The sequence below is a fragment of the Marmota monax genome, unplaced genomic scaffold (assembly GCF_021218885.2).
Source record: "Marmota monax isolate L192 unplaced genomic scaffold, Marmota_monax_Labrador192_F-V1.1 WCK01_AAM20220418_F8-fsc00064, whole genome shotgun sequence".
Lineage (NCBI taxonomy): Eukaryota > Metazoa > Chordata > Mammalia > Rodentia > Sciuridae > Marmota > Marmota monax.
In genome coordinates, this window is record NW_026694542.1 from 7,087,530 (window position 1) to 7,109,615 (window position 22,086).

A 22,086-nucleotide genomic window follows, 5' to 3' on the forward strand; every position below is an offset into this window, starting at 1 on the left:
AAAGTGTACTAAAGTAGATGGAGAATTATAGCTAATACTCATTGGTATTTTTGAAGAAACAGTTAATTGTCACGAGCTTTACTCATTCAATCCTCCTCAAAGTGTATCATCTAGATACTTTTTTTTTCATAGAAATCACATAATTTATTCTGTTGTATAAAAAAAGTCATCCTTATGTAACAAAATGTCTTCTTAGAAGAAGGAATATATTATTTCAGGTCATAAATAACCAGCAAACACCTGTTGGCAACTAAATAAACCAAAACTTGTGTTTTCCACCAGTGAGAACAGACCTGCTCAGATCTATTTACAAGATAGTACAGTACTGAACACAAAAATTGAGGTATTTGGTTCTTCTAGGACTAGACACTGACATTTGTGAAGGCAGACCGCCTACGGGAAAATAAATAAGGTATATTCTCTTACATATATGTCATCGGGAATGGTAATACTGGTAGGTATGTCAAGCATCAAGTTTCTAGAAAAAATGGAGGCAAGCAAAAAGAAAGCAGCTCACCCACGAGTCCTTTATCTTCTGCCCCGTTTTGTCAGAGGGACTTGATGTACCCACTGTATATTGGTCCGCAAAGTGCTGAATTCACCATGGCAACTGCTCAAAACCCAGGAGAACTTGGGTGAAATTAAATAAATAAGGACCAGCACCCACAAGCCCAACTCTGGAGTTACTGTCTCTCTTCTGGAGGAAGAGTCTGCAGTCCTGGTGGGATGGAAGCTCCTCACCTCCAGGGCCTTTCAGCAGCTGGGGGAGGTGGTGATGGGGCTCTGAAGGTAGCTGAGCACTGTTCGTGGAGTGGACGGAGATGGAGACAGGGAAGTTGAAGATGGTGGTGGTGGAAGTGCCTCGGTCCAGCACAGCCATGGCAGGGATCCCGACCTCTGCCGAGCAGTGCAGGGCCAGCACCTGGGACTTGAACTGCAGCAGCTGCCCCATGAAGCCGAAATTGGGGGAAATGATGCTTCGCCTCTGCTTCACAAACTCAAAGGCCTCATCCAGCTTCACCTGGTTAGTCCTCATGAGTTAAGCGAGGCAGATGGTGGCTGACCAGGAAATGCCGGCCTGGCAGTGGACGAACACCCTTCCCCCTGCATTCTTGATGGAATCTATTAAGTCAGTGGCCTCATTGAACCAGGAGCTGATTCCTCCTTGTGATTGTCCTCCACAGGAATGCTCTTGTACTGGTAGTGGCCCTCAAAGTGGTTGGGGCAATTGGCCGAAACATTGATCAGGGCAGTGATGCCCGAGGCATGTCCTTTCGGGAAGCATGGTAGGCACTGACCAGGTACAAGAAGGGCAGAATCTCCACTGGGCCACCTTGGTCGTAAAGTGGGGTGCTGCAGGAACTGCATCCAGATTCTGCGCTGTCAGGGACACTAGTACTCAGGGGAAGGCTGAGCCCCATGGGGGTCGACTGTTTGTTACAGAGCTCCGGACAGGAAGCTGGAAAACCTTCATATCTTCCTTTGAGGAAGAAAACTTGCACAGCCCGCGCCCAGGGCCAGGGTGCTGTCGCGCTAGGCGCCGTCCAGGGCGATGCTGCGTTTGTCCAGCAGAACCACGGCGTGGTAGGCGCCAGCCAGCAGGCGGCCGCGAAGCTCGGTGTTGGGCACGATGTGCTCCAGGCCCATGGCACCCTTGGCACAGCCGAACGACGGTGCTAAAGCGGACGTTGACAGAGCCCGAGTTGTGGCCGGCATTGAACGCGAGATAGGAGCTGCAGTCCAGCAGCAGGCACTGCGCCGCGCTCCCACAGCAGCGCCCACAGGCCTCCGGTGTCCAGGGTGCCCACCTCCATGACCATGGCCGGCCCCAGCGCCCCCAGCGTGCCTGGTCCTCACTGCTCTTGGTCCTCTGAAGTCATGGGCAGGGCGGCAGCTTTCGAGGAAAAGCACGACCCTGGGTCTCTGCTCTCGGATCTAGCAAGGGGTGCTAGCGGGACTCCGGGCCTCTCTTGCTCTCTGCCACCCTGTCCGACCTGTGCGCCCGCGACGCTCACATTTCCCATAGATTCACAGATAAGACAGAATACAACGATTATATAAGGTTTCATAAATAGCAGGTGGCAGAGCCAGGATTCATACTCAGTTGGTTTAGTGCCAGAGGTTCCACTTAGCCATATTGTTGTAGGGACAAACGAGGCAAGGCACCGAAGATAGCTGGAAACAGTTTTATTTGGCTGCAGCCAGGTTCAGAGGGTACAGCCTTTGCTGTAATCAATCAATCCCCCTTGACCCCCGAGTTCAGGGAGTTTTAGAGTTTTATACCTAGCATGTAAGGGGAGGGGCTCAGAAGTTCACAGTCTGCAGAAGTTCACATAAAAGCAGCTTTTTCGTTCACTGTTCTGGGCAAGTTAACTCTTCAAGGACAACACCTGAGAAGGGGAGAGCCTCTTCTCCCCTTCTTTCTTTCCCCTGCCAGCTGTTACCATGGAGCCCATTTGTAACTTATCTTAAAAATGTAGACATCTGTCTGTGAAGCCCAGCTCAAGGCCAGAGGCCTTGTTTGCACATTTCTTCAAAGTATATACAAGATACGTTTGTGAAAACTAATAAGGGGGTGTCTAGCACCTGGAGTGCTAGTATCTTTTCAACAAGTGGCCAAGTAAACAGGGTGACATGAAAATAGGACGTTTATCTGCAATGGATTCTTGCTGACAGTCCTAAAATCAGCCATAGTGAAGAGGGCTTTTCTGTGGAGAAAGAGGGTGCCACTTCAATATGAAGCTCTAATATTACTCTGATAATAAGGTTGCACACCTTTGGCAGTACCAGAGCCCTAAGGAGAGACAATGGTCAGGGGAGGTTTCCTGAAGGACTAAGAGTTAGCTATTGCTGGAGAAGGAAAAGCCTGGAAGCCACTTAGGAGGAAATGTGCACAGCATCCAGTCCAGGCAGGGACAGGAGTTTGCGAGGAGGCACAGGGCAGGCCAGACCCAGCTTAGAAACGACAGTGGTTCATATCCCAGAGGCAGCTGGAGGTCTGGAGTGTTTTAAGCAAAGAAGAGACTTGGTCAGATTTCCATAAAAACCATCCCAGGAGCTGGGTGAGGGTGGATGGAAGCCACAGAGACAAGGGCAGAGGCAGGGTGGGCGGGGGGAAGAAAAATCCAGGAAGTCCATGGTTATTTGGGGTTAAGAAAACAGTGAGCAATTTTGGAGAACACCCAGTTTCTGCTCCTAATCAGCGGGTGGGGGTGCTCTGATGAGGTCAGTTTGGGCTGCGAACTCAGGTCTTGCTACTTCCAGGAACATGGACTTTCCCTGCCTGGCTGCAGGCCACGTCTGGCTACCGAAATGCTCTGGCCGAGGCGGCGCCATGCACTGTCCTAGGCGCCAGGGGGCGCGCCCGCACCCGCTCGGGCCGCTCTGGCCCAACTCGTCTCAGTGGCCGCGGAAGGTGACGTGGACACGGAAGTGGTCGTCGTCGCAGCTGCACCGGTGGGAGCGGGGCGCGGGGATCGGAGTGCGTCCGGCGAGCGGACGGGCGGCGGCGGTCTCGCAGCGGCCGCAGCGGCGGAGGGCGCAGGCGTGGTCCATTGGGTGCGCCTCTGCTGAACGACGAGCGACCTTTCAGCCTCTCTCCTGCCCGTCGAAGTCCCGCAGTCGGGGCCCGCTCAGCCGGCGTCATCATGACCAAGGCCGGTAGCAAGGGCGGGAACCTTCGCGACAAGCTGGACGGCAACGAGCTGGACCTGAGCCTCAGCGATCTGAATGAGGTCCCGGTGAAGGAGCTGGTCAGTATAGCCCCACAAGGCCCAGGAGCCTACTATGCTTGGCACTGGCCACTGCGTGGGCCGCCTCCTTTCTCAAGCCTCAGTTTCCCATCTTTAAAACGAAGTGGTGGAGGAATGCTAAGTGCTCGGTGGGTTGCTGCGTCCGGCCCCAGCGTTTCTGGGATGTACACGTGTCACTTTGGCGCTGTTCCAGAAGATAGGGAGGATTTGCCTGTCCGACCCTGGGCATTTTCAGGGCCAAGAGTGAATCTGTCTCCCTCTTGGGGGCTTTCACAGCGCCCAGTTACGTGCAGGACCCCCGGTAGGAGCGGCCACGGGGTTGCTGGATGTATTTCAGAATGAATGAATGAATGAGTCGGTCCGGGAAAGCAGGCCTCCTGATAGACCTGGGTGTGGCCCAGAACCCAGCTTTTCTAGGAAGCTGGCCATCCCAGCTGGCTACTCCAGCCTCGAGGCAGCCTTCCTTGAAGAGGTGAAGTCTCCATGCTTGACTCTCAAGGTTTCATCCCACCTGCCCTGAACCTGGCAGGAATCCCTGCCGACTATCCACCCCACCCTAAGCTAAGGCCTGGGCCCCCAAGGAGATCACACATCTAGTTGCCATTGTAGAGCTGGGTCCGACGTCCCCTGCTTTTCTAAACCACCAGATCCCCATCCCCACCACTACCCCTCTGGCCTGCCTCACTTGGGATGGCCTACACTCTCCTTCCTTTCTTCCTTTACAAATTACATTTGCCCTTGACCCTTGGCCCAGTCTTCCCTTTATTGTGGCTTTTAATGTGGTGACTAGAATGGGATTCTCAGTTCATAACCCAGCTCCATTGCCTAATAGCTGAGTGCCCTTGGCAAGTTGGTTAACCTTTATGTCTAAATTTCCTCATTTATAAAATGGTACTAATAGTTTCCATCTCATATACTTTTTATGAGGATTAAATTGTAATGTAAAATGCATGGAAGGTAGCATGTGCTGATAGATGGAATTGTTATTGAGGTGTTTTTCTCCCTGTAGTATCCAAAACTTTTTTGGGTGGTCATACTTCATTTTGAGGACTTTTGACAGAAAAGTCAAGGTTGGCCCAAGGTCTTTAATTAAATGTTCACTTCGTTTCCCACCCAAGAAGATGGTCAACATTGTTTTAGTCTGGCCTTAGGCTGCTCTCTGAAACAGTTTAGTCCAATGGTCAGTGCACATTATCTCCAGGGGGGAAAAATCTGGACACTGTGGAAAAATTGAGGTGGGCTGTGAGGGCCTCCTTTCACTCTGGCATTCACTCTGGCATACCTGTTCCTTCAGCCACGAGTTGGCCATCACATATGGGATATTCAGTGCCTTCTTTGAGGAAGGCCCTGAATTGGGGAATATGTAAATTGCAGAGATTTATAAGACATAGTCCCTCCCCCAAAACCTAGTAAGGGGAGTGATAGAGAAGAATTTTAAAGTGCTATGGAGAATTTCTAAGAATTGAAGTTTTCCTTTCTCGGAAGTTCCACAGCTAAATCCCTCCTCTTTGAATTCTTCCCTAGATCGTGGTTGACTGGCTCATTTTTTTTCTTTTATCCCCAGGAACATGGTACTTTAGTGATTTTTTTTTTTTTTAAGGCCTTTCTTAATCGTGGGAACTTTCTTTGGAAAATGAGCAGATGTTACTGAATCGTTCCAGGTGTTGGTTTGACATGTTTTTCTTATCTCTTCTAGGCTGCACTTCCAAAGGCCACCATACTGGATCTGTCCTGCAATAAACTGAGTAGTCTACCGGTAAGATTGGCAAGCAACCATGACTTCTGGAGCCTGGATGCATTGCCTTCCTGTTGCTGGGGGTGGGAGGGTCATAAGATATAATTTCAGGATTGGCCTCCAGGCAGGCTCCAGCTAATCTGGGTATGTTGGGGAGGAGATGGATGGAGTGGCTTGTCTCAGAGGGAAGGGAATTGAGGTACAGGCCCATTCTAGCAGTGGGGAAGTCAGGCCACAGAAAACAACATCGACAGGATGCTGGCTGGTCACTTACAGGGCTCATCTTCTTTCTTGCTTTATTCCTTTGAAAAGTAATTTACCTCCCTATTGCACAGAGGAGGCTAGAGACCATTTTGTTAGTTGCTCTGCATTGCAGAGAGAAAGTACGAATAGTTTACCAGTCCCTCCATGCATCTTGTGATGAGACACAAAGCAGAATGTGATTTTATAAGACTACCTTATCATTATCCTCCCAAAGACTTGAATTACTTCATATTTGCTTTTTGTTGTTGTTGTTGTTGGGCACATCCATTCTGTGTCAAAACCTTTTGATTTTGCTTGCATCACTTTTCCCAGTTCTCCCTTTGCTCCCTTGCTCCTGGGCAGGTGCTAGATTCCTTCAGCCCCCTCAGCCTCTGCTGGGTAATGACTCCCTCCTCCATAGCACTGCTCCTGCAGTCGGGCCTGTGTTGCTGTCACTGCTGCCTCTTCCACCCTTCTCTCTGGCCATGCCACTCCTTGTTTTCTCCCAGGGTAGATTCCCACTGGGTTTGGCTTAGGGATCAAATTCAGAAGTTGGCAGTTTCTTCTTTGGATCATTAGTCCAGTTCTCTCTTGGCATTCTCCTGAGCCTCTTACTGTCTATAGCATCTTTTCACAGTTCATCAAAACTATTTCTAACAGTTCAGGAAGCATCTGAGGTCCCACTTCTTCCAGGAAGTATTGTTTCTAATTAAAGAAGGGTAGCAATTCCTTGCAGCTTCACACCTGCTCTACACGTTGCCAGAATTATTCGGCGCCCCCAAGTGCACTTTTCAGTCTGACTGTTTTGTTGTCTGTCCCAACAATTTCCATTTTGCTTGGCAGTGCAGATCCCCTGGCATTTACAAGTCCCCAGAGAGCATGAGTAGTGCCTCATTAGCCAGCTAGTGCCATCACTTTCAGATGGGTTCTGGGCAAAGGTTGAATGTGGGGATGTTTTGGCATTTGCTGAAGAAGAGCTGGGTTATAGGCTGGGTGGGCCCTAGCCAGTCAGCCGGCTATTCCAGGAACACTCATTGAGCACCTGTGCAAAGTACTAGGCGCTGCAAGTAACAAGACTGAGATTGAGTACTCAAGGCTTAAACACTGTGTTTTGAGAGATCCTATGAAAGATGAAGATAGGGTGCTGTGGGAGGACAGAAAGGTTCCTTGTCACTCTAGTAGCAGTGTGGAAGATGAGCAGGAAGGAGAACAGAGGAGGAAGGGATGTACACTTTTTTTTGCTAGATGGTACTATGCTGTCTTACGCGCCTGCTTCAGTCACGACCACTAGCAATGGCAGGTTTTCTCTCCATGTTCATGCTGGGAGGAAATAGCTGGTAAGAGGTAGAGCTGGGATTTATGCCTAGGTGCCTCTAACTTCGGGACTCCCTGGCAATTAAACCAAAGGGTGTGAGCCCCAGGCTTAAGTGGTCTCTCTCTGGGTCCTAGTCGGATTTCTGTGGCCTCACACACCTGGTGAAGCTGGACCTCAGTAAGAACAAGCTGCAGCAGCTGCCAGCTGATTTTGGCCGTCTGGTCAACCTCCAGCACCTGGATCTCCTCAACAACAGGCTGGTCACCCTGCCTGTCAGCTTTGCTCAGCTCAAGGTAAGAAGCCATACACCATGGTTTCACAGCCAGGCATGGCCAGGCCCAGGGACTGATTGTGCATGACCCTGAGAAAGGTAGTCAAAAATATTACCTTGCTGGCCTGAGATGGCATCCCTGGGGGTGGAACACAGAGGAGCTTCCTTCTTGCCCACTCTTCTACCTAGAGGGACAGTGTGTGAACTCAGGCTTAGTCTGCCTCTTTACCCATCTCTTTAGAACCTGAAGTGGCTGGACCTGAAGGACAACCCCTTGGACCCTGTCCTGGCCAAAGTGGCCGGTGACTGCTTGGATGAGAAGCAGTGTAAGCAGTGTGCAAACAAGGTGAGCACGGGGCTCCTGGGTGTCTCCTTCCCATGTTCCCCTAGGACCTTCCTCGCCCTCTTGTTTTTTTTTCTTCCAGGGCACTGATAGCTGTTGACTAAAGTGCTAAGGTCTCAGTGGAATTAGTCTGTTAAACCCTGGGGAGATTTGTTTCTATGTTTACCTTACAAGTACTAGAATACCACCATCTTCTACTTTATGCAGTACTTCCTTTTCTAAGAAACCAGGGCCTGGGCTGGGGGTGTAGCTCAGTGGTAGAGTGCTTGCTTAGCATGTGCAAGGCCCTGGGGGTCATCCCAGCAAAAAACAAATAAAAAACCCAGTAAATCAAATGAGTAAATGAGGAAAACAAACCAAAAATCTGCATTAGAACACTATGTTGATATTGGTTTTAATGGGAAAATAGGGATAGGGGCTATATAACCCTTTGGAGGAACAGTTATTGTGTGAGTTTTAATAAAGGTATTCAGATTTATAAATTTAGGTCTGTGGATACAACTGAGTGGTAGAGTGCTTGCCTAGCATGCTCAAGGACCTTTCAATCCCCAGCAGTTGGGGAGGGGATTTATAAATCTATACCTATAAACAGACAAGTCCAGTGCAGACATGGCATTTGACTATAATTGGGGTCATCTGATAGAGGAGTGAAGAACTACAGGCTTCTCACTAGGCAAACTTTGCCCTTGGCCAGTAACCATGACAATGTGCTGCCCTCCCTGCTCATTAAGAACAGTATTTTGTGGAGCACAATCACATACCTATAACCCCAACAACTCCGGATGCTCAGGCAGGAGGACTGCAAGATTGAGGCCAGCCTCAGCAATTTAACAATACCGTGTCTCAAAAAATAAAAGAACTGGTGATGTAGCTCAGTGGTAAAGTGCCCATGGGTTCAGTCCCTAGTACTATGAAGAAATAAAGAGAACATGGTGCTTTAGAAGTGATGTAAATTCTAAAAACTGACAGCAGCTACCACTGATTTTTCCTTGGTCCTAGATGCTTTGTGTATGTCATTTCATAGTCCTCCTAACTCTAGGAAGTAGGTATTGCTTCCATTTCTGTGCATACACTATAATTTAGCTCTTCATTCAGCAGATATGTTGGATCATATTAAATTGCTATTTCACAGTTTGTGGCTTACAAAAGTAGTTTTTATTGAGTGCAAAGGTCTTTTCTGCTCACACATCCCTTTCAGACATGACCAGGAAGCACCATGCATTGTGGATATGGTCACTGAAGCCACAGTCTCTGGCACTTTGGCTCCAGAGCTGCAGCACACCTGTAGGCATTGTAGAGGAGTGGGTTGGGCCAGTCAGAATGATGTTGCTGGTCTCTAGGACAAAATCTGTCCTCTGGGAGCTCATAATCTCCATTGGAGCAGTCTCTCCCATTTCTGAACTACCTGTGTTTTCAGATAATTAACTCCTGATGGCAGTACTTGTAAAAAGATAAAAAGGGACATCTCTTAGCCAGATCAACTGGGTAATCGTGCATTTGTTTAGTATTCAGATTTTGTATTCAGACAGAAGCTTTGATGCCCTTACCATCGTGCTTGCCCTTCTCCAGACCTGCACCTCTTTGCTGAGCAGCCATTTTTATCAACTCAGCTGTCTTGGGAGAGGTGTCACGTATCAAATGCCTCCAGTTACGTACACTCTGTGCTAGCCACATGGGATACCTATGGACAGGATAGTTGCAATCTTACGACTGAGGCAGGTTGCAAGGAATTACAGGGAGAAGGGTTCCCGAAGTAGTTAAAAACAGGGGAGGGTCAGGAAAGTGTATTGGAGGGAATGCTGTTCCTGCTGGTCAGGGAGTTTCTGAGAGGATCATATGAAATCATGCACTTGAGTGATTGTAGATGGCAGGACTGTCTATAGATAATAGTCAATATTGTGTTCCAAAAATTTTTCCTGGCAGCTTTAGTGAACTGGATTTATATGACTCTTCTGCTACTGAGGTTGGTGTAATGACTTAGGATGCAGAAATGGGATTAAGTCATCTAGTTCTGCATTGCTGCCAGGGCCCCTGGTGATCTGGGATCCTGAAAAAAGCAGTCTTTTTTGAGACTTCCTGAGCAAACATGCACTTTGAACGTTACTACTTGGAGTAGTTCAGAGCCCTCCTTTCCTCTGACAGGTGCTACAGCACATGAAGGCTGTGCAGGCGGATCAGGAGCGAGAGAGGCAGCGGCGGCTGGAAGTGGAACGAGGTAGGTGGCTGTCCCCCATCTGGTCATCTTCTAGTCCTTATCCCAGCCAGTTGAGTCTTATGCTTCAGGTGCTGTGCTAAAGAGCGAGTGCTGATGGACAGTGTGGTGGTAGATGGTGTTATCTTTATCTGATGACTCTCTCTAGTCCTGACTTCTCCACTGAGCTCCATCCTTATTCTTAGAGGGTTAAAAGGCATCTCAGAAAAAATAATTTGAGGAAAGGTATCTCAGATATGGCTGAAGCAGACCCGTTTCCCTTCAGCCCTTTCCCAGTCTTCCCCCTAAACAAGAAGTCACTATCTTTGTAGTTATTCAAACCTGAAATAGGAAAGATGGGTCCCTTTCTTTTGTTATCAAATCTAGTCTGTCAGCAAGTCCTCTTGTGACACTTTCTCTACCTTCAGCACTACCTCTGAAAAAGACTTGAATGTGCCATATCCATTAAACTCATCCTCACATGGCAGCCTGGGATATCTTTTTATTTTTGTTCTTATTTATTTTGTGTGGTGCTGGGGATTGAACCCAGGGCCTTGTGCATACTAGGCAGTGCTCTAACCTAGAGCTATACCTCCAGCTCTTGGGGGGATCTTTTTAAATAAGCAGTGCTACTGTACCCTCTAATGACATTCCATTGAATTTAGAATGAAGTCCAAATTCAGGTGTTGTGACCCACAGGCCACCTTGGCCTAATGTTGCCTGCCACGCAGTGCCATCAACTTAGCCACTGGGGCCTCTTCTGTTGCTTGGATACACTAACTGTGGCCTTGCCTTAGAGGCTTTGCTTGGTTCCTTTCCTTCAGCTGGCTCCTGGTTTGCTTCCTGTGATCCCTCATGTCTGATCCAGTGTTGCTGTAAGGTCACCCTCAACCCTTGCCAGAGCACCCAAACTCAAGTAGCCATCCTACTTGCCACCCTTCCCCCACCTCTTCTGTTGACCTGGTGGCACATCTATCTGTTTTTACTGCGTTCACTTATGGATCGTGTGTTTCTGTCTGTGCAGGTGCTAGAACCTGCCCTGCCTTTTCCACTGATGCACCTCAAGGACTCAGAACGGTGCCTGGCATGTAGTATGTTCTGCTGACTGGCTGACTTTTGGTCCCCTTACCAAGGACTACATGGTTACAGAAGGGGTGCCTGCAGTACTGACTACGGGCAGTCCCTGAACTCACAATGCCCAAGTAATAGTGTCCCTTCTCCATGCCCAGCCACCATGGCAGACAAGCCCATGTTCACTCTGACCCCCTCTGGTTCGCTTCTCGATGGTGCATATTCTCTTGAAGCTAGCTGTAGTGGGTTCTTGGCATTCTTGGTGCTCAGCCAGAATGTGGAGCTGGTGTGGCTGTAGAGAAGCAGTGGAAAGTTCTCGTACTTACAGTACTGCTGTTCAGCTACATTATGATTCAGATAGGCTTTAAAGTCCTAAAAGGACATTTAACTACCATTTTGTGGCATTCGGGCTTTGGAAAAAATGTATTTTAGGCTTCCAAATAACTGATTTGGAAATGCAGTCTTAGAACCCAGTAATTTGGAAGTTGAGTGCCACATGTAAGCATACTTGAGCTGTTAAGCAAATGGAACATAGATTCCCAAGTTGGTAGATAACTGACAAATCATTTGTCACTTTAGAAAAACATTGCTGTTAGCTGTAACTCTAAATGTGAGTGATCATGGTCTTCTTACTTGCCCTCCTCCCCATGCTACATTGATTTCTAAAGTGTGGGAAGATAGCAGTCCTATAGGAGCAACCCTTTCATTGTTCCTTCTCTTCATGGCTAAGTTCTAGGAGGTTGTTGACTGCTCTGCCATTTGCTTTTTTTTTTTTTGAGGCTGGGCTCAAGTGACCCTTCTGCCTCAGCCTCCTATGTGCTGAGATCACAGGGTGCACCACCAGGCCTGGCTTGCTCTGCCTTCTGAAGTAGTACCTAATTCTAGAGAAATGCAGACCTGTCACCTGTGCTTGTCTTAGTTCCCTTTGTTATTTCACTCCAATCTCTCCTGCCTGTGGACAGGGTATCCCTTAATAATCCCTTCAGCAAGCCCTGAGAGAGATTTTTAGCAAGAGCTTACTTCCTAGAGAGTAGAATGATGGCTGGTTCCTTTTTCTATTTCTGGAGGGTTTTGTTTCTTTGTTTTTGCTGCAGTGCGGTGACGGAGCCCAGAGCTTCACGAGTGCTAATAAGCAAGTGCTTTACCACCGAGCTACATCCCCAGTCCTCCTTTTTCTATTTCTTATGTGACCCATGGCATAAAGCAAAAGGCAGCTGAATTCTAGCTTTTAATTATTGAGGACAGCAGGCTGCTGGAGGGTTGGTGGGAGAGGAGTCATGTTTGGGTATATTTTGTTGTAGAGGCAGAGAAGAAGCGGGAGGCCAAACAGCGAGCTAAGGAAGCTCAGGAGCGGGAACTGCGGAAGCGCGAAAAGGCAGAAGAGAAGGAGCGTCGGCGAAAGGAGTATGATGCTCTCAAAGCTTCCAAGCGGGAGCAGGAGAAGAAGCCCAAAAAGGAAGCAAATCAAGCCCCCAGTAAGTTTGCTGTCTGGGCAAAGTGGCAGCCCAGGGCAGACATGTGCATGTTTTCAGGCATGAATGAGTGAGCAAGCTCACAGACCAGTTACATAAACTGCATTCATACCTGGGAGTAGTGTGGGTGTCTGAAGAGTGTGGCCACGGGGAATGGAGGACTCTCTGGGGGAGCTGGTGCTGGCTGGCTCGTTTCCCAGTGCCACATATGGGTGTGTCAGTTGTGTCCTAGAGCACCGTGGAGCAGGGAGTCTCACTTTCTCTAGGGCTGACATCCTAAAGCCTATTTTTTATTTTTTCTGATTATAAATAATATGTGTTCATTGCAGAGATTTAGAAATGATATAATCTCAGAAAACAGCAGTCACCTATAATACATTCCCAGTAGTAATTGCTATTTACAAGTGATATATTGTATTACCTTTTAGGTTTTTCATACGTGTATTATATAATGATGACATTCACAGTATTAGTAAATCTGGACTCTGTTCCCAAACGGGCAGTAGTCTATCCCTGCTGAACACCCTCTGATAAGCCCTTCCTGCTCCCAAGGGGCTTGGACCATCTTCATGTTACTAAGGAGAGTAGGAACCTGGGGTCTGAGCTACAGGAGTCACGCAGAATGAGTTCCAGTTTCCAGGGTAGTCCCTTGAGATCCCAGGGATGAGACATTTATGTTATGGTCTCTGTGTAGCAGAGTCTTGAAGAGCTCTAATATCTATAAGACATCTTTCTCCTCAGGTCTCGAGGAGTGGCTGAGTGGATCTATCTGCAGGGAGACTTGCATAGACTATAAGACAGTGGGTCTCCTCAAACTAACAGAACTTCATTTTGTCTCTTGTGACATTATCTCTCCAGAATCTAAGTCTGGCTCCCGTCCCCGCAAGCCACCACCCCGGAAACACACTCGGTCCTGGGCTGTGCTGAAGCTGCTGCTGCCGCTGCTGCTGCTGTGTGTGGCCGGTGGGCTGGTTGCGTGTCGGGTGACAGCACTGCAGCAGCAACCCCTGTGCACCAGTGTGAACACCATCTACGACAATGCTGTGCAGGGTCTGCGCCGCCACGAGATCCTCCAGTGGGTCCTGCAGACCGACTCCCAGCAGTGAGCTTGTCCTCCGCACCTGCTGCCTCCCGGCCTTGGAGCTCGGATTCCTGTGGAATTGGCTTCTGCTGGACACAACCTTTTTAGCGTCAGACCTACCTGCCATCATCAAATGGCTTCCAGTTGGTACTTGAGACCTCCCCTTTGTAGGACTTCTTGTTGTTCCTTAGTCAGGGTTCCCTGGTGGAATGAGAAGAAATGGGAGGTGGGGAGGGATAGTTACCTGCATGCCTAAAGGAATAGGCTTGGGGGTGGGGAGAGAGAAAACAGCCTTTTCTAGTTATTGTACTAAGCTGTGTAAAGGCAAGGCTTGTTTCTACTAAATGGTCAGCTGTCACTACATTTATACTTTTGTATGTCACAAACCCTTTCTTTCATTCCTCCCTGGGTAGCCCAGGCAGATCAGGAGGCAGTGTGTTACTGGGGACTAGGGGACCACCACATTCAGTAAATCCAGTCAAAATTGGGGAGGGGGTTACCTATTTCCTAAAAAAAAAACTCTTGAGACATTCAACATTTTATTGACCATCAAAACCTCTGGCTGTGAAAGGGACTTCACAACCCTCAGCCCCATGTAACACTTGTAGGCAGAGGAACTGAGGCCTTCCATAACTCGCCCAGTCTCCCAGATAGTGTAAGGTAGAACTAGACTCCCACTCTGGTATTCTTTCTTTCCTTGACATCATTTGGCTTCCTTTGTAAAGTTCAGAGAGAACAGAACCCACACCAGAATTCTGTCTCAGGCAAGGTGTAGATACTTCACAGTAGACAGAGTCATGACTCTATTCACGCCATCAGGGTCTTGGGCAGCTCCTGTGGAGTCCTGCCCTAACTTAAATAGCTTCCACAAAATGGCAGCAGGCCTGCTCCTTGCCTCAGGTTCAGAGCATTAACTCCCTGATTGCCAGGAAATGAGGAGGTGGATCTCTGCAAGGCTGCATTGTCTGTGACAGCTCCATTAGCACTAGGTGTGATTAAATACCTCAGAGGCAACCTGAACACTCAGCTTCATAGACACTGAGGTTCAGAATTGTTTGATTCTAGACCTATAACAGAAGGGAAGGAATGAATGCAAACTGTAGGAAATGAAGGGAAATAAGTAGCAACAACGGAGCTGAAAAGTGGTGCATAAAACTAAAGACTAGCACAAACTAGGGCAGTACCATCCATTCTCTTGGCTGCTAAATTAAACATTTTCTTGCCTATGCTTCATCTTTTCACAACAGCTGGATGAAGGGATCAGAAGGACCATGTCTCGGTGCTCATTCACTGAAAACCCAATCGCAAGCTCCTTGCCTCTTCCCATAGGGAGCAAGAACCTGCTATAGTTTAGAGACAGAGGGCAGAGTCCAGCTTTTTAGCCCTAGTGCCCCTTCCAGGGTAGTTCTATCACTCATGACTGTCTTGGTACTGGAAGAAAGGACTTTGCTCTCTCCTCCCCCAAGGTAGCTGTGCCACGCAGGTCCACACCTTACTCAGAATCACTACACATTCCTTAGTCTTCCTCCAAGCTCCAGAGCCATTGGTATAAAATGCTTTATTGAAACTTAACACATAATACATAACAATGAGATTACGAAAATACAGAAGTCAGCCTAGTTATCATAGTTCCTTTGGCCGGTTGAGGCAGCTCAGTGGCTGAGCCAACCTGCAGGCAAGAGTTCACTCCGACTTCGAGATTTGATGCTGATTCTTTTGGATTTCTACAATTATTAAATCCATGTCTGAGTGGTCTGTCTTTGTTCTTTTGTGTTTTGAGGGCTGGCTGGGGCAGGGGTAACAGCTGTTTTTGCTGGGAGAAGAGCAGAACCAAATGTCTTGGCCTTCTGCCCTGAGTTCACAGGGAATACGACAAGTAAGGAGAGACTGGGCCACCCCCTGGCTAGGCCTCAGGAGGTGCTTCCAGTTAGGTTCTAAGGTTGAGGAGGTAGAAATCAGCATTTTATCCTTGTCCCTGTGGACTAGCATCAGTCAGCACTATCTAAAGTGAGATCTGGCTGCAAACTGGTCATCTGAAGGTAGACACGCCTAGACACCTCTGGCCCAATACGGCGGGAGGTGGACGTCACTCCTTCCCCTCGGCGCACCTGTATGTCTGCCAGCAAATTCTGGCGTTCTTGCTCCGAAAAACACCGCTGATAAGCCTGAAAGCAGTAAATGATCTCTTAATGCTGTACCATCCCCAGCTGTCCTCCATCCATGAACAAAAGGGTGGCAGGCTTGGTCTGGGGAATGAGAACCCAGGGTCCCTCTGGGTCAGCATGAACTAAGCCAACCCACACTGCTGACAAACGGCATCTTTGGGTCCTCAACAGGGCTGTTCATGGAAGTCATCTGGGGGGCCCTCTGAGGCCAAAGCAGGTTAGGTGACCCTAGAGCAGCATACCTCTACCAGGAGCCTTGGGGAGGGATAGGTATCCACAATAGCGCTGGCTATTTCCAGGCTGACTCGGTTCAGCTGCTGAATCTGTCTTCTCCAGACTAGTGCCAGTCCCCTGCCAGTGCGGTCTACCTTCACCCCTCCAGCCCAGTCGCTCTCCAGGCAGAAGGAGAAGCTGTTTTCATCTCGGAGTGTCCTGCAGATAACAGCTGGGAAGCTGAGCTGCTCATTAGTCCTACACTTGTCCCTTCAAATAAGGACTGAAAAGTCCAGTGACCTGGAGGTGGATACAGTGTCATATCTGGCCAGTTTGAGCCTTCAATGATTTGAGCAATTACTTCATTTCCAAGCACAGTGTTAGTTGTGGTTTCCCTTAAAAAACTATAACTAGTCCCTTTCATTACTATAGAAGGTACCAGATTCTTCTGCTTGTAAGCTAAAGGAGAGTATTTTATTTATTGGTCCTGGGGACTGAACCCAGGGGCACTTTATCACTGAGCCACATTCCCAGCCCTATTTATTTATTTTTTAAATTTTTGATGGTGTTGGGGATTGAACCCAGAGCCTTGTGCATGTGAGGCAAGCACTCTACCAACTGAGCTATATCCCTAGCCCCTCTCTTTATTTTTTGAGATAGGGTCTTGCTGCTGAGGCTGCCTCAAACTTGTAATCCTCCTGCCTCAGGCTCCTGAGTTTTTGCTAGGAAAAACTAGCATGGCTGCAAGAATTATCCTCAAAGGCAAGTTCCTACATGGAGGCAGCAGGCTATTCTGGGGACACTCACTTGAAGGGTGCCTCAGCCACGGCCTTTGTGAATGTGCAGGCGAAGTCAGCCAGTTCTTTCCAGCTCTGCACAATCTGAACCTGGGCTTCGGTATGTAGCTGCAGATCCACCAATGCCTAGAAACCCCAAAAAAATGATGGACTGGAAGGGCAGAGAGAGACTAGTTGGAAGTGGTTCTCCCACTGTTCACAGAAACTGCACCCCAGCCTCTTAGCTCCTTATTTGATCCCTTCTCTCCTACTCAGGCCAGTATAGAAAGCAGTGTCTAGTGGGTAGTTTATTCTCTAGCAAACTGGATTACGTGAATAGTGAGCATCCATATGAACAGGAAGTTCTTACCTCTTCCACTTCTACCCTGGACACCACAGGCCCTGTGCTGGGCTCTCGTCTCTGCTGCTTCTCCTTGGCCTGTTTACTTGACGCTCCCTGTTTCCTTCTCCTTGGAGGATTCTGAGCCCTGGAGCAGGGGAGCAAAGTAAAGGACAGCACCTCCAGACTGCACGCAGGCAGAGGAGTGTAAGAAAAGTGGACCAGGACATCCCACAGGGCTTCCAGGGACATCATCTTGCAGTGATTTATAGATGGAGTGAAGAAACTCACCCTTGTTGGCCCAAGAGCTGCCTTATTTAACACTAAGTCTCCAGGGAAAATCCAAACCTGAAGCATTTCTCATGATCCACAATCACCAACGATACAGCTTTCCCTGCTGTCTTTGCTGTGACATCAGTTACAAAGCCTTGAAGTGTGTCCTTCCCTTTTCTGGCACTGCCTGGACTTCCCTGTGTGAAGGGGCAGGGGCGTTACCAGGTGCATTAACATTCCCACCTGGTAAGAGGGCTGCTCTGTTCCATGCCTCAGTCCCACTCCTCTGGCCCTACCCACCTGCTTAAAGTTGCAGATCATGGACATAAAAGCTTCTGCCAGGAGTAACACAAGGACTGTCTGCTCCTCCACCCAGTCCTCTTCATCCTGCCAAAGGGCCCAGAACACAAGACAGAGAGGGAGATCAGCAGGTGTGGGGCCCCATGAGTGACCCAGGTCTTCCAGGTGAATGAATTCCCTGCCCCTTGTGCTGTTTCCTTCTCCCCTCACTCCCCCTTTTTTTGTGGTTCTTGGGATTAAACCCATGCTAGGAAAGCGCTCTACCACTGAGCTACATTCCCAGTTCTTTTATTATTTTATTTTGAGACAAGGTCTCACTAAGTTACCCAGGGTGGACTAGAACTTGTGATACTCCTGCCTTAGCCTCTCAACCTTGCAAGAAGCTGAGATTACAAGTATGTGCCACTGTGCCCAGCTTCCTTTTCAAACCCCCCCCACCAACCGAGTACTGAGGATTAAATTCAGAAGGCTTTATTATGAGCCACATCCCCAGCCCTCTATTAATTTATTTTAGTTTTAGTTTTGGGTACTGGGGATTAAACCCTAGGCATGCCCCCACCTTTTTTTCAGTGCTGGGTATCAAACTCAGGGCTTCAGACATGCTAGCAAGTGCTCTGCCACTGAGTTATATCCTCCACAGGGTCGCTTTACTGCTGAGCCACATTCCTACCCTCTTTATTTTTTACTTTGAGGATAGGGTCTGACTAAGTTGCTTAGGGCCTTGCTAAGTTGCTGAAGCCATCCTTCTACCTTAGCCTTTCATATTGCTGAGATTACAGGTATGAACACTCCACACCCAGCTTATTTTATTTTTTTATTTTGAGGCAGGGTTTTGCTAAGTTGTCAAGGCAGGAGGATCACACTTGCAATCCTCCTGCCTCACCCTCTAAGTAGTTGGTATTACAACCATGTGCTACCACACCCAAACTTTTTCTTCTTGACTGAAGTCAAGGTGGCAAGGAACAACACTAGTGATCCTGTTCCTCCCTAGCCCTCAATTCTTTAACCTTGGTGCACTGCACTTCTGAAACACTGAATAAGAAAGGAAGCACTGGGGTGCAGCTCAGTGGATCATAACCTGCCCTACAAAAAGAAAAAAGAAAGCAAACCCCAAAAAAGAAGTAGAAGAGGAGGAGGAGGAGGAGGAGGGAAAGGAGGAGGAGGAGAAGGAGGAGGAGGAGGAAGAAACGGGAAAATTGGCACATTTAAAGGGGCTGAGAAGCAACTGCCAATTTTTTGTGTGCATTCTGAATAGGGGAATAGAGGAAACAAATACACGACTGCACTTTGAAGGTAGAGGCTAAGAGTTGAATGGCCCTTATAAACACAGGTTGTGGGTGAAAAAAATCACAAGAGGAACCTCTGTGAGAATAACTCCTCTTCATAATAGCAAGGACGCAGTCAAAGCTGAGGCTGCTTCAGGGCCAACAATCCAACAGCAAAACAGTATAACGGAGAGACTGCGAGACTGCAGAGCAGGAATTTTGCAGAAAGGTTTCTGATTGGGTCCCTAAAAGCAAAAGCAAGACCCCTCAGATGGCAAAGTGTAGATGGCAGTAGCTCTGGGTTCTAGTTCTGGCTGTGGTTCTGAACTAGGCTTTTAAATTCTCTGAGCCTGTTTCCCAACCTGTGGTGTGCAGAAAATTCCTACTTTATAGGATAACTGAGACTGAGACAAAGAGAGGATACGGGAATGCCTAGAAAGGATAAAGTGCTAGACAAATACAAGGGTTTGCTAATACCTTCAAATAAAAAGCATGGGTTATTGTTCTCAATTACTGAGAAAGTTACGAGATCCAGAAAGAGAGGGGGGAAAAAAATCTTGTTTCGTCTCTAAACTCTTGAAAATGATGGGTGGAGGACTGGGATGCACATACTCAGACATGAGGCATGACAGGTAAAGTATAGTAACCTAGGGATCCTCAGTGGGGAGGGACATACACTGAAGTCTACAAAATGCTGGTGCTGGGTAATCCGAATTCCCACAACAGGAGGACTAAAGTGATGTAACAGTGTCCTCATTTTACACATGAGGTCACCGAGGCACAAAAATATGCGTAACCCAAATAACTTACCCAGAGTAGCAGCAATAAAACCAGGAAGTTGGGATTCAAAGACAGGCCCCTTTCCCAAAGCCCAGTTAGAGAATTAAGAATCCTATGTGGATTATCTTCCCTTGCCCCACTCTGCCTAAGGAGGTGATCTCTACAGACACCACAAGGTCCTCGTGTTCACAGGCTCCCAGGTGGGAACCCAAATAGGGGACTGGAAAGGAAGAAGAGTGTGAACTCAGGGTATTTCTTTCCCTGGTTCCCTCCCAGTGGAGTCCTTTGGCATTTGCTACACTTCTTCAGGAGAGGACATAGTTTCTCTGAAGGTGGCCTTCTCTCTATTTCTCTTGAGGGTTTTCTTGGGGTAGGTATTGGGGATTGAACTTAGGGGCACTTTATGACTGAGCTACATCTCCAGTCACTTTTTCCCCCCCCACAATAGAGTCTAAGTTGCATAAGCCCTTGCTAAGTTGCTGAGGCTGGCCTTGAACTTGTGATCCTCTTGTCTCAGACTCCCTAGTTGCTGGGATAACAGGCATGCACCACCTCACCTGGCTTTATGTCTTCAAAATTCTGCTAACCACTTTCTCCTCTCATCCCTCAGGCTCAGGGATTGTAACTGCTATGCCAATGCCTCTAAACCAGAACGATTTTTCCCACAAAGGACATTTTCTAATTGTTACAACTGGGAGGGGTGTTATTGGCATCTAGTGGGTGGAGGCCAAGGATGCTGCTAAAAATTCTTCAGTGTACAGCCCCCATCCTACAGAGAATTATCAGATCCAAAATGTCAACCTTACTGAGGTGGAGAAGCCAGGAATTATGCTAGCAAGACCCTGAGCTGCTGTGCTGTCCCTTGTAGTTTCCTTGTTCCCTGCCCACGCCTTGGGAAGCGATCTCTTTATTAAATCCTCCTCAAATTATCCTAAACTGAGTATGCCATCTGCTTTCCTGAAGCAGCCCTAAATGATGTATACCCTTTAAAATAAAAGCATTATTTACCCTGTAATCCTAAAAGGTAGAAGGGGAGAAGAGCCATTAGCCAGAAGACCCCTACCTCAGCCAATCCTGCCCGTCTCCTCCAAGTGATACTGCAAGGCACAGCCTGTGCTTCAATTGCACAGCAGCACTCCATGGACTGCAGAGCTCCCAGGAGCTGGCCCCCACCTTCCATCTGTAAAAGCACTGCAACAGATGGGAAAGAGCCTATCAGTGGGTGGTCCTGAAAGCAGACAGTTCAGCTCAGGGTGAAGACAGATGCTAGGAGAACCTGGATCCAGCACCACAACGATGTGCTTTAAGCATTCCTCTGGCCTCTGGGCTTTCAGCCTGTTGACCAGCGTTGCCTTCTTTTTTTCCTGTTGTCTTGGGGTGCTTTCCTTCTGGCCTGCTTTTTCCTGCAGCTGGCATCTCTGCAAGTCTCTTCTTGGAACATTCTTCCTGTGCTTGGTTCTCTTCTGGGGCTGGGGGACATCAGAATTTGTTTTGGTTACTTCCAGGCTATTGTTCTGAACAAGGTGGGTAAACTGGTAGGCTGGAGGCTGAATGCATGGATTGTCTAAGACAGGGTCCTGGTTACCTAGTACACTCCTCTTTAAGGTAACATGGAGGGAAACGTCAGGGATCTTTGAAAAGGGCTGTTTTTTCCAGTCACTTGATGCTTCTTCATTATTTTGATGATTCAAAACACTTTTAACTGGGGAACTAGAGTGTTCAGAGTTCAACTGCTTGTAGGTCAAAAACTTACACTTAAGCCTCTCAGCTAGGGGAACAAATTCCTCTTCGCTCTCACTTCCACTACTTAGTACTCCGACTGGTTTTGTTTGTGTGAGAGTTTCATCAGTGTCTGAGACAGGTGGTGGATCTTTCAATCCTGGTGATAAAGGACAGGAGGCCTCAGAATCTGAGGAGTCAATCACTACAATCTTCTCTGCCCTTTGAGGCTGCCTCCTCTCTGTTGAAGATGGTTCCTTCTTCAGAAAGGAAAAAGTTGGCAACTCCTCGGAATCACTCTCACTGGATTCTAATGACTTCATTACAGCCACCAATATGTGCTTTCAAATTAATTGCCTAAAAGGAAAAGACATAAATGGTAGTGTCAATTCAGTTCACTAGACATGTTCTTATCACCAAGCTTCATGAAAATAAATGAGCCAGGTATGGTGGTGCACGCCTGTAATACCAGCAACTCAAGAGGCTGAGGCAGGAGGATTACAAGTTGGAGGCCAGTCATGGCAATTTAGCAAGACCCTGTCTCAAAAGAAAAAAAAGGTCAAGCTTGTAGGTCAGTGATAGAGTCCACCCTGAATTCAATTCCAAGTACCATCAAAAAAAAGAAAAAATTTCAGTTTAGGGGGAGTAGCTCAGTCGTAGGGTGCTTGCTTAGTATGCACAAGGCCCTGGTTTTCATCCCCAGTATTGCAAAAATAAATAAAATGCACACTTTAGTGGTTTTCATACATTCAATGTTATGTAACCATCACCACTATCTAAT

At 47.9% G+C, this 22,086-nt stretch overlaps 2 protein-coding genes and 1 pseudogene across 3 annotated transcripts; 1 reads left to right on the forward strand and 2 right to left on the reverse strand.

Moving 5' to 3' along the window:
- Positions 1–753: 753 nt before the first annotated feature.
- On the reverse strand, positions 754–1,820 carry LOC124076401 (dual specificity protein phosphatase 1-like; annotated as a pseudogene).
- Positions 1,821–3,434: 1,614 nt separating this feature from the next.
- On the forward strand, positions 3,435–15,229 carry Lrrc59 (leucine rich repeat containing 59). The gene is made up of 7 exons (XM_046420294.2): positions 3,435–3,752; positions 5,449–5,508; positions 7,180–7,338; positions 7,558–7,662; positions 9,802–9,874; positions 12,223–12,396; positions 13,252–15,229. Exons 1-7 carry the CDS (start codon positions 3,648–3,650, stop codon positions 13,497–13,499), a joined length of 924 nt encoding a protein of 307 aa, XP_046276250.1. The 5' UTR covers positions 3,435–3,647; the 3' UTR covers positions 13,500–15,229.
- An 83-nt stretch (positions 15,230–15,312) lies between these two features.
- Eme1 (essential meiotic structure-specific endonuclease 1) lies at positions 15,313–21,654 on the reverse strand. 2 transcript variants are annotated; one of them, XM_046420292.2, is made up of 8 exons: positions 20,863–21,654; positions 20,650–20,777; positions 17,542–17,628; positions 17,317–17,438; positions 16,999–17,116; positions 16,660–16,775; positions 15,882–16,071; positions 15,313–15,639 (listed from the first exon to the last, which is right to left on the reverse strand). In XM_046420292.2, the coding sequence occupies exons 1-8, from the start codon at positions 21,626–21,628 to the stop codon at positions 15,463–15,465; spliced, it is 1,704 nt and encodes a 567-aa protein (XP_046276248.1). In that variant the 5' UTR covers positions 21,629–21,654; the 3' UTR covers positions 15,313–15,462. The 2 variants fall into 2 exon arrangements, with proteins under 2 accessions (XP_046276248.1, XP_058427509.1); XM_058571526.1 differs by having other exon boundaries at positions 16,999–17,155.
- Between the last annotated feature and the right edge of the window lie 432 nt (positions 21,655–22,086).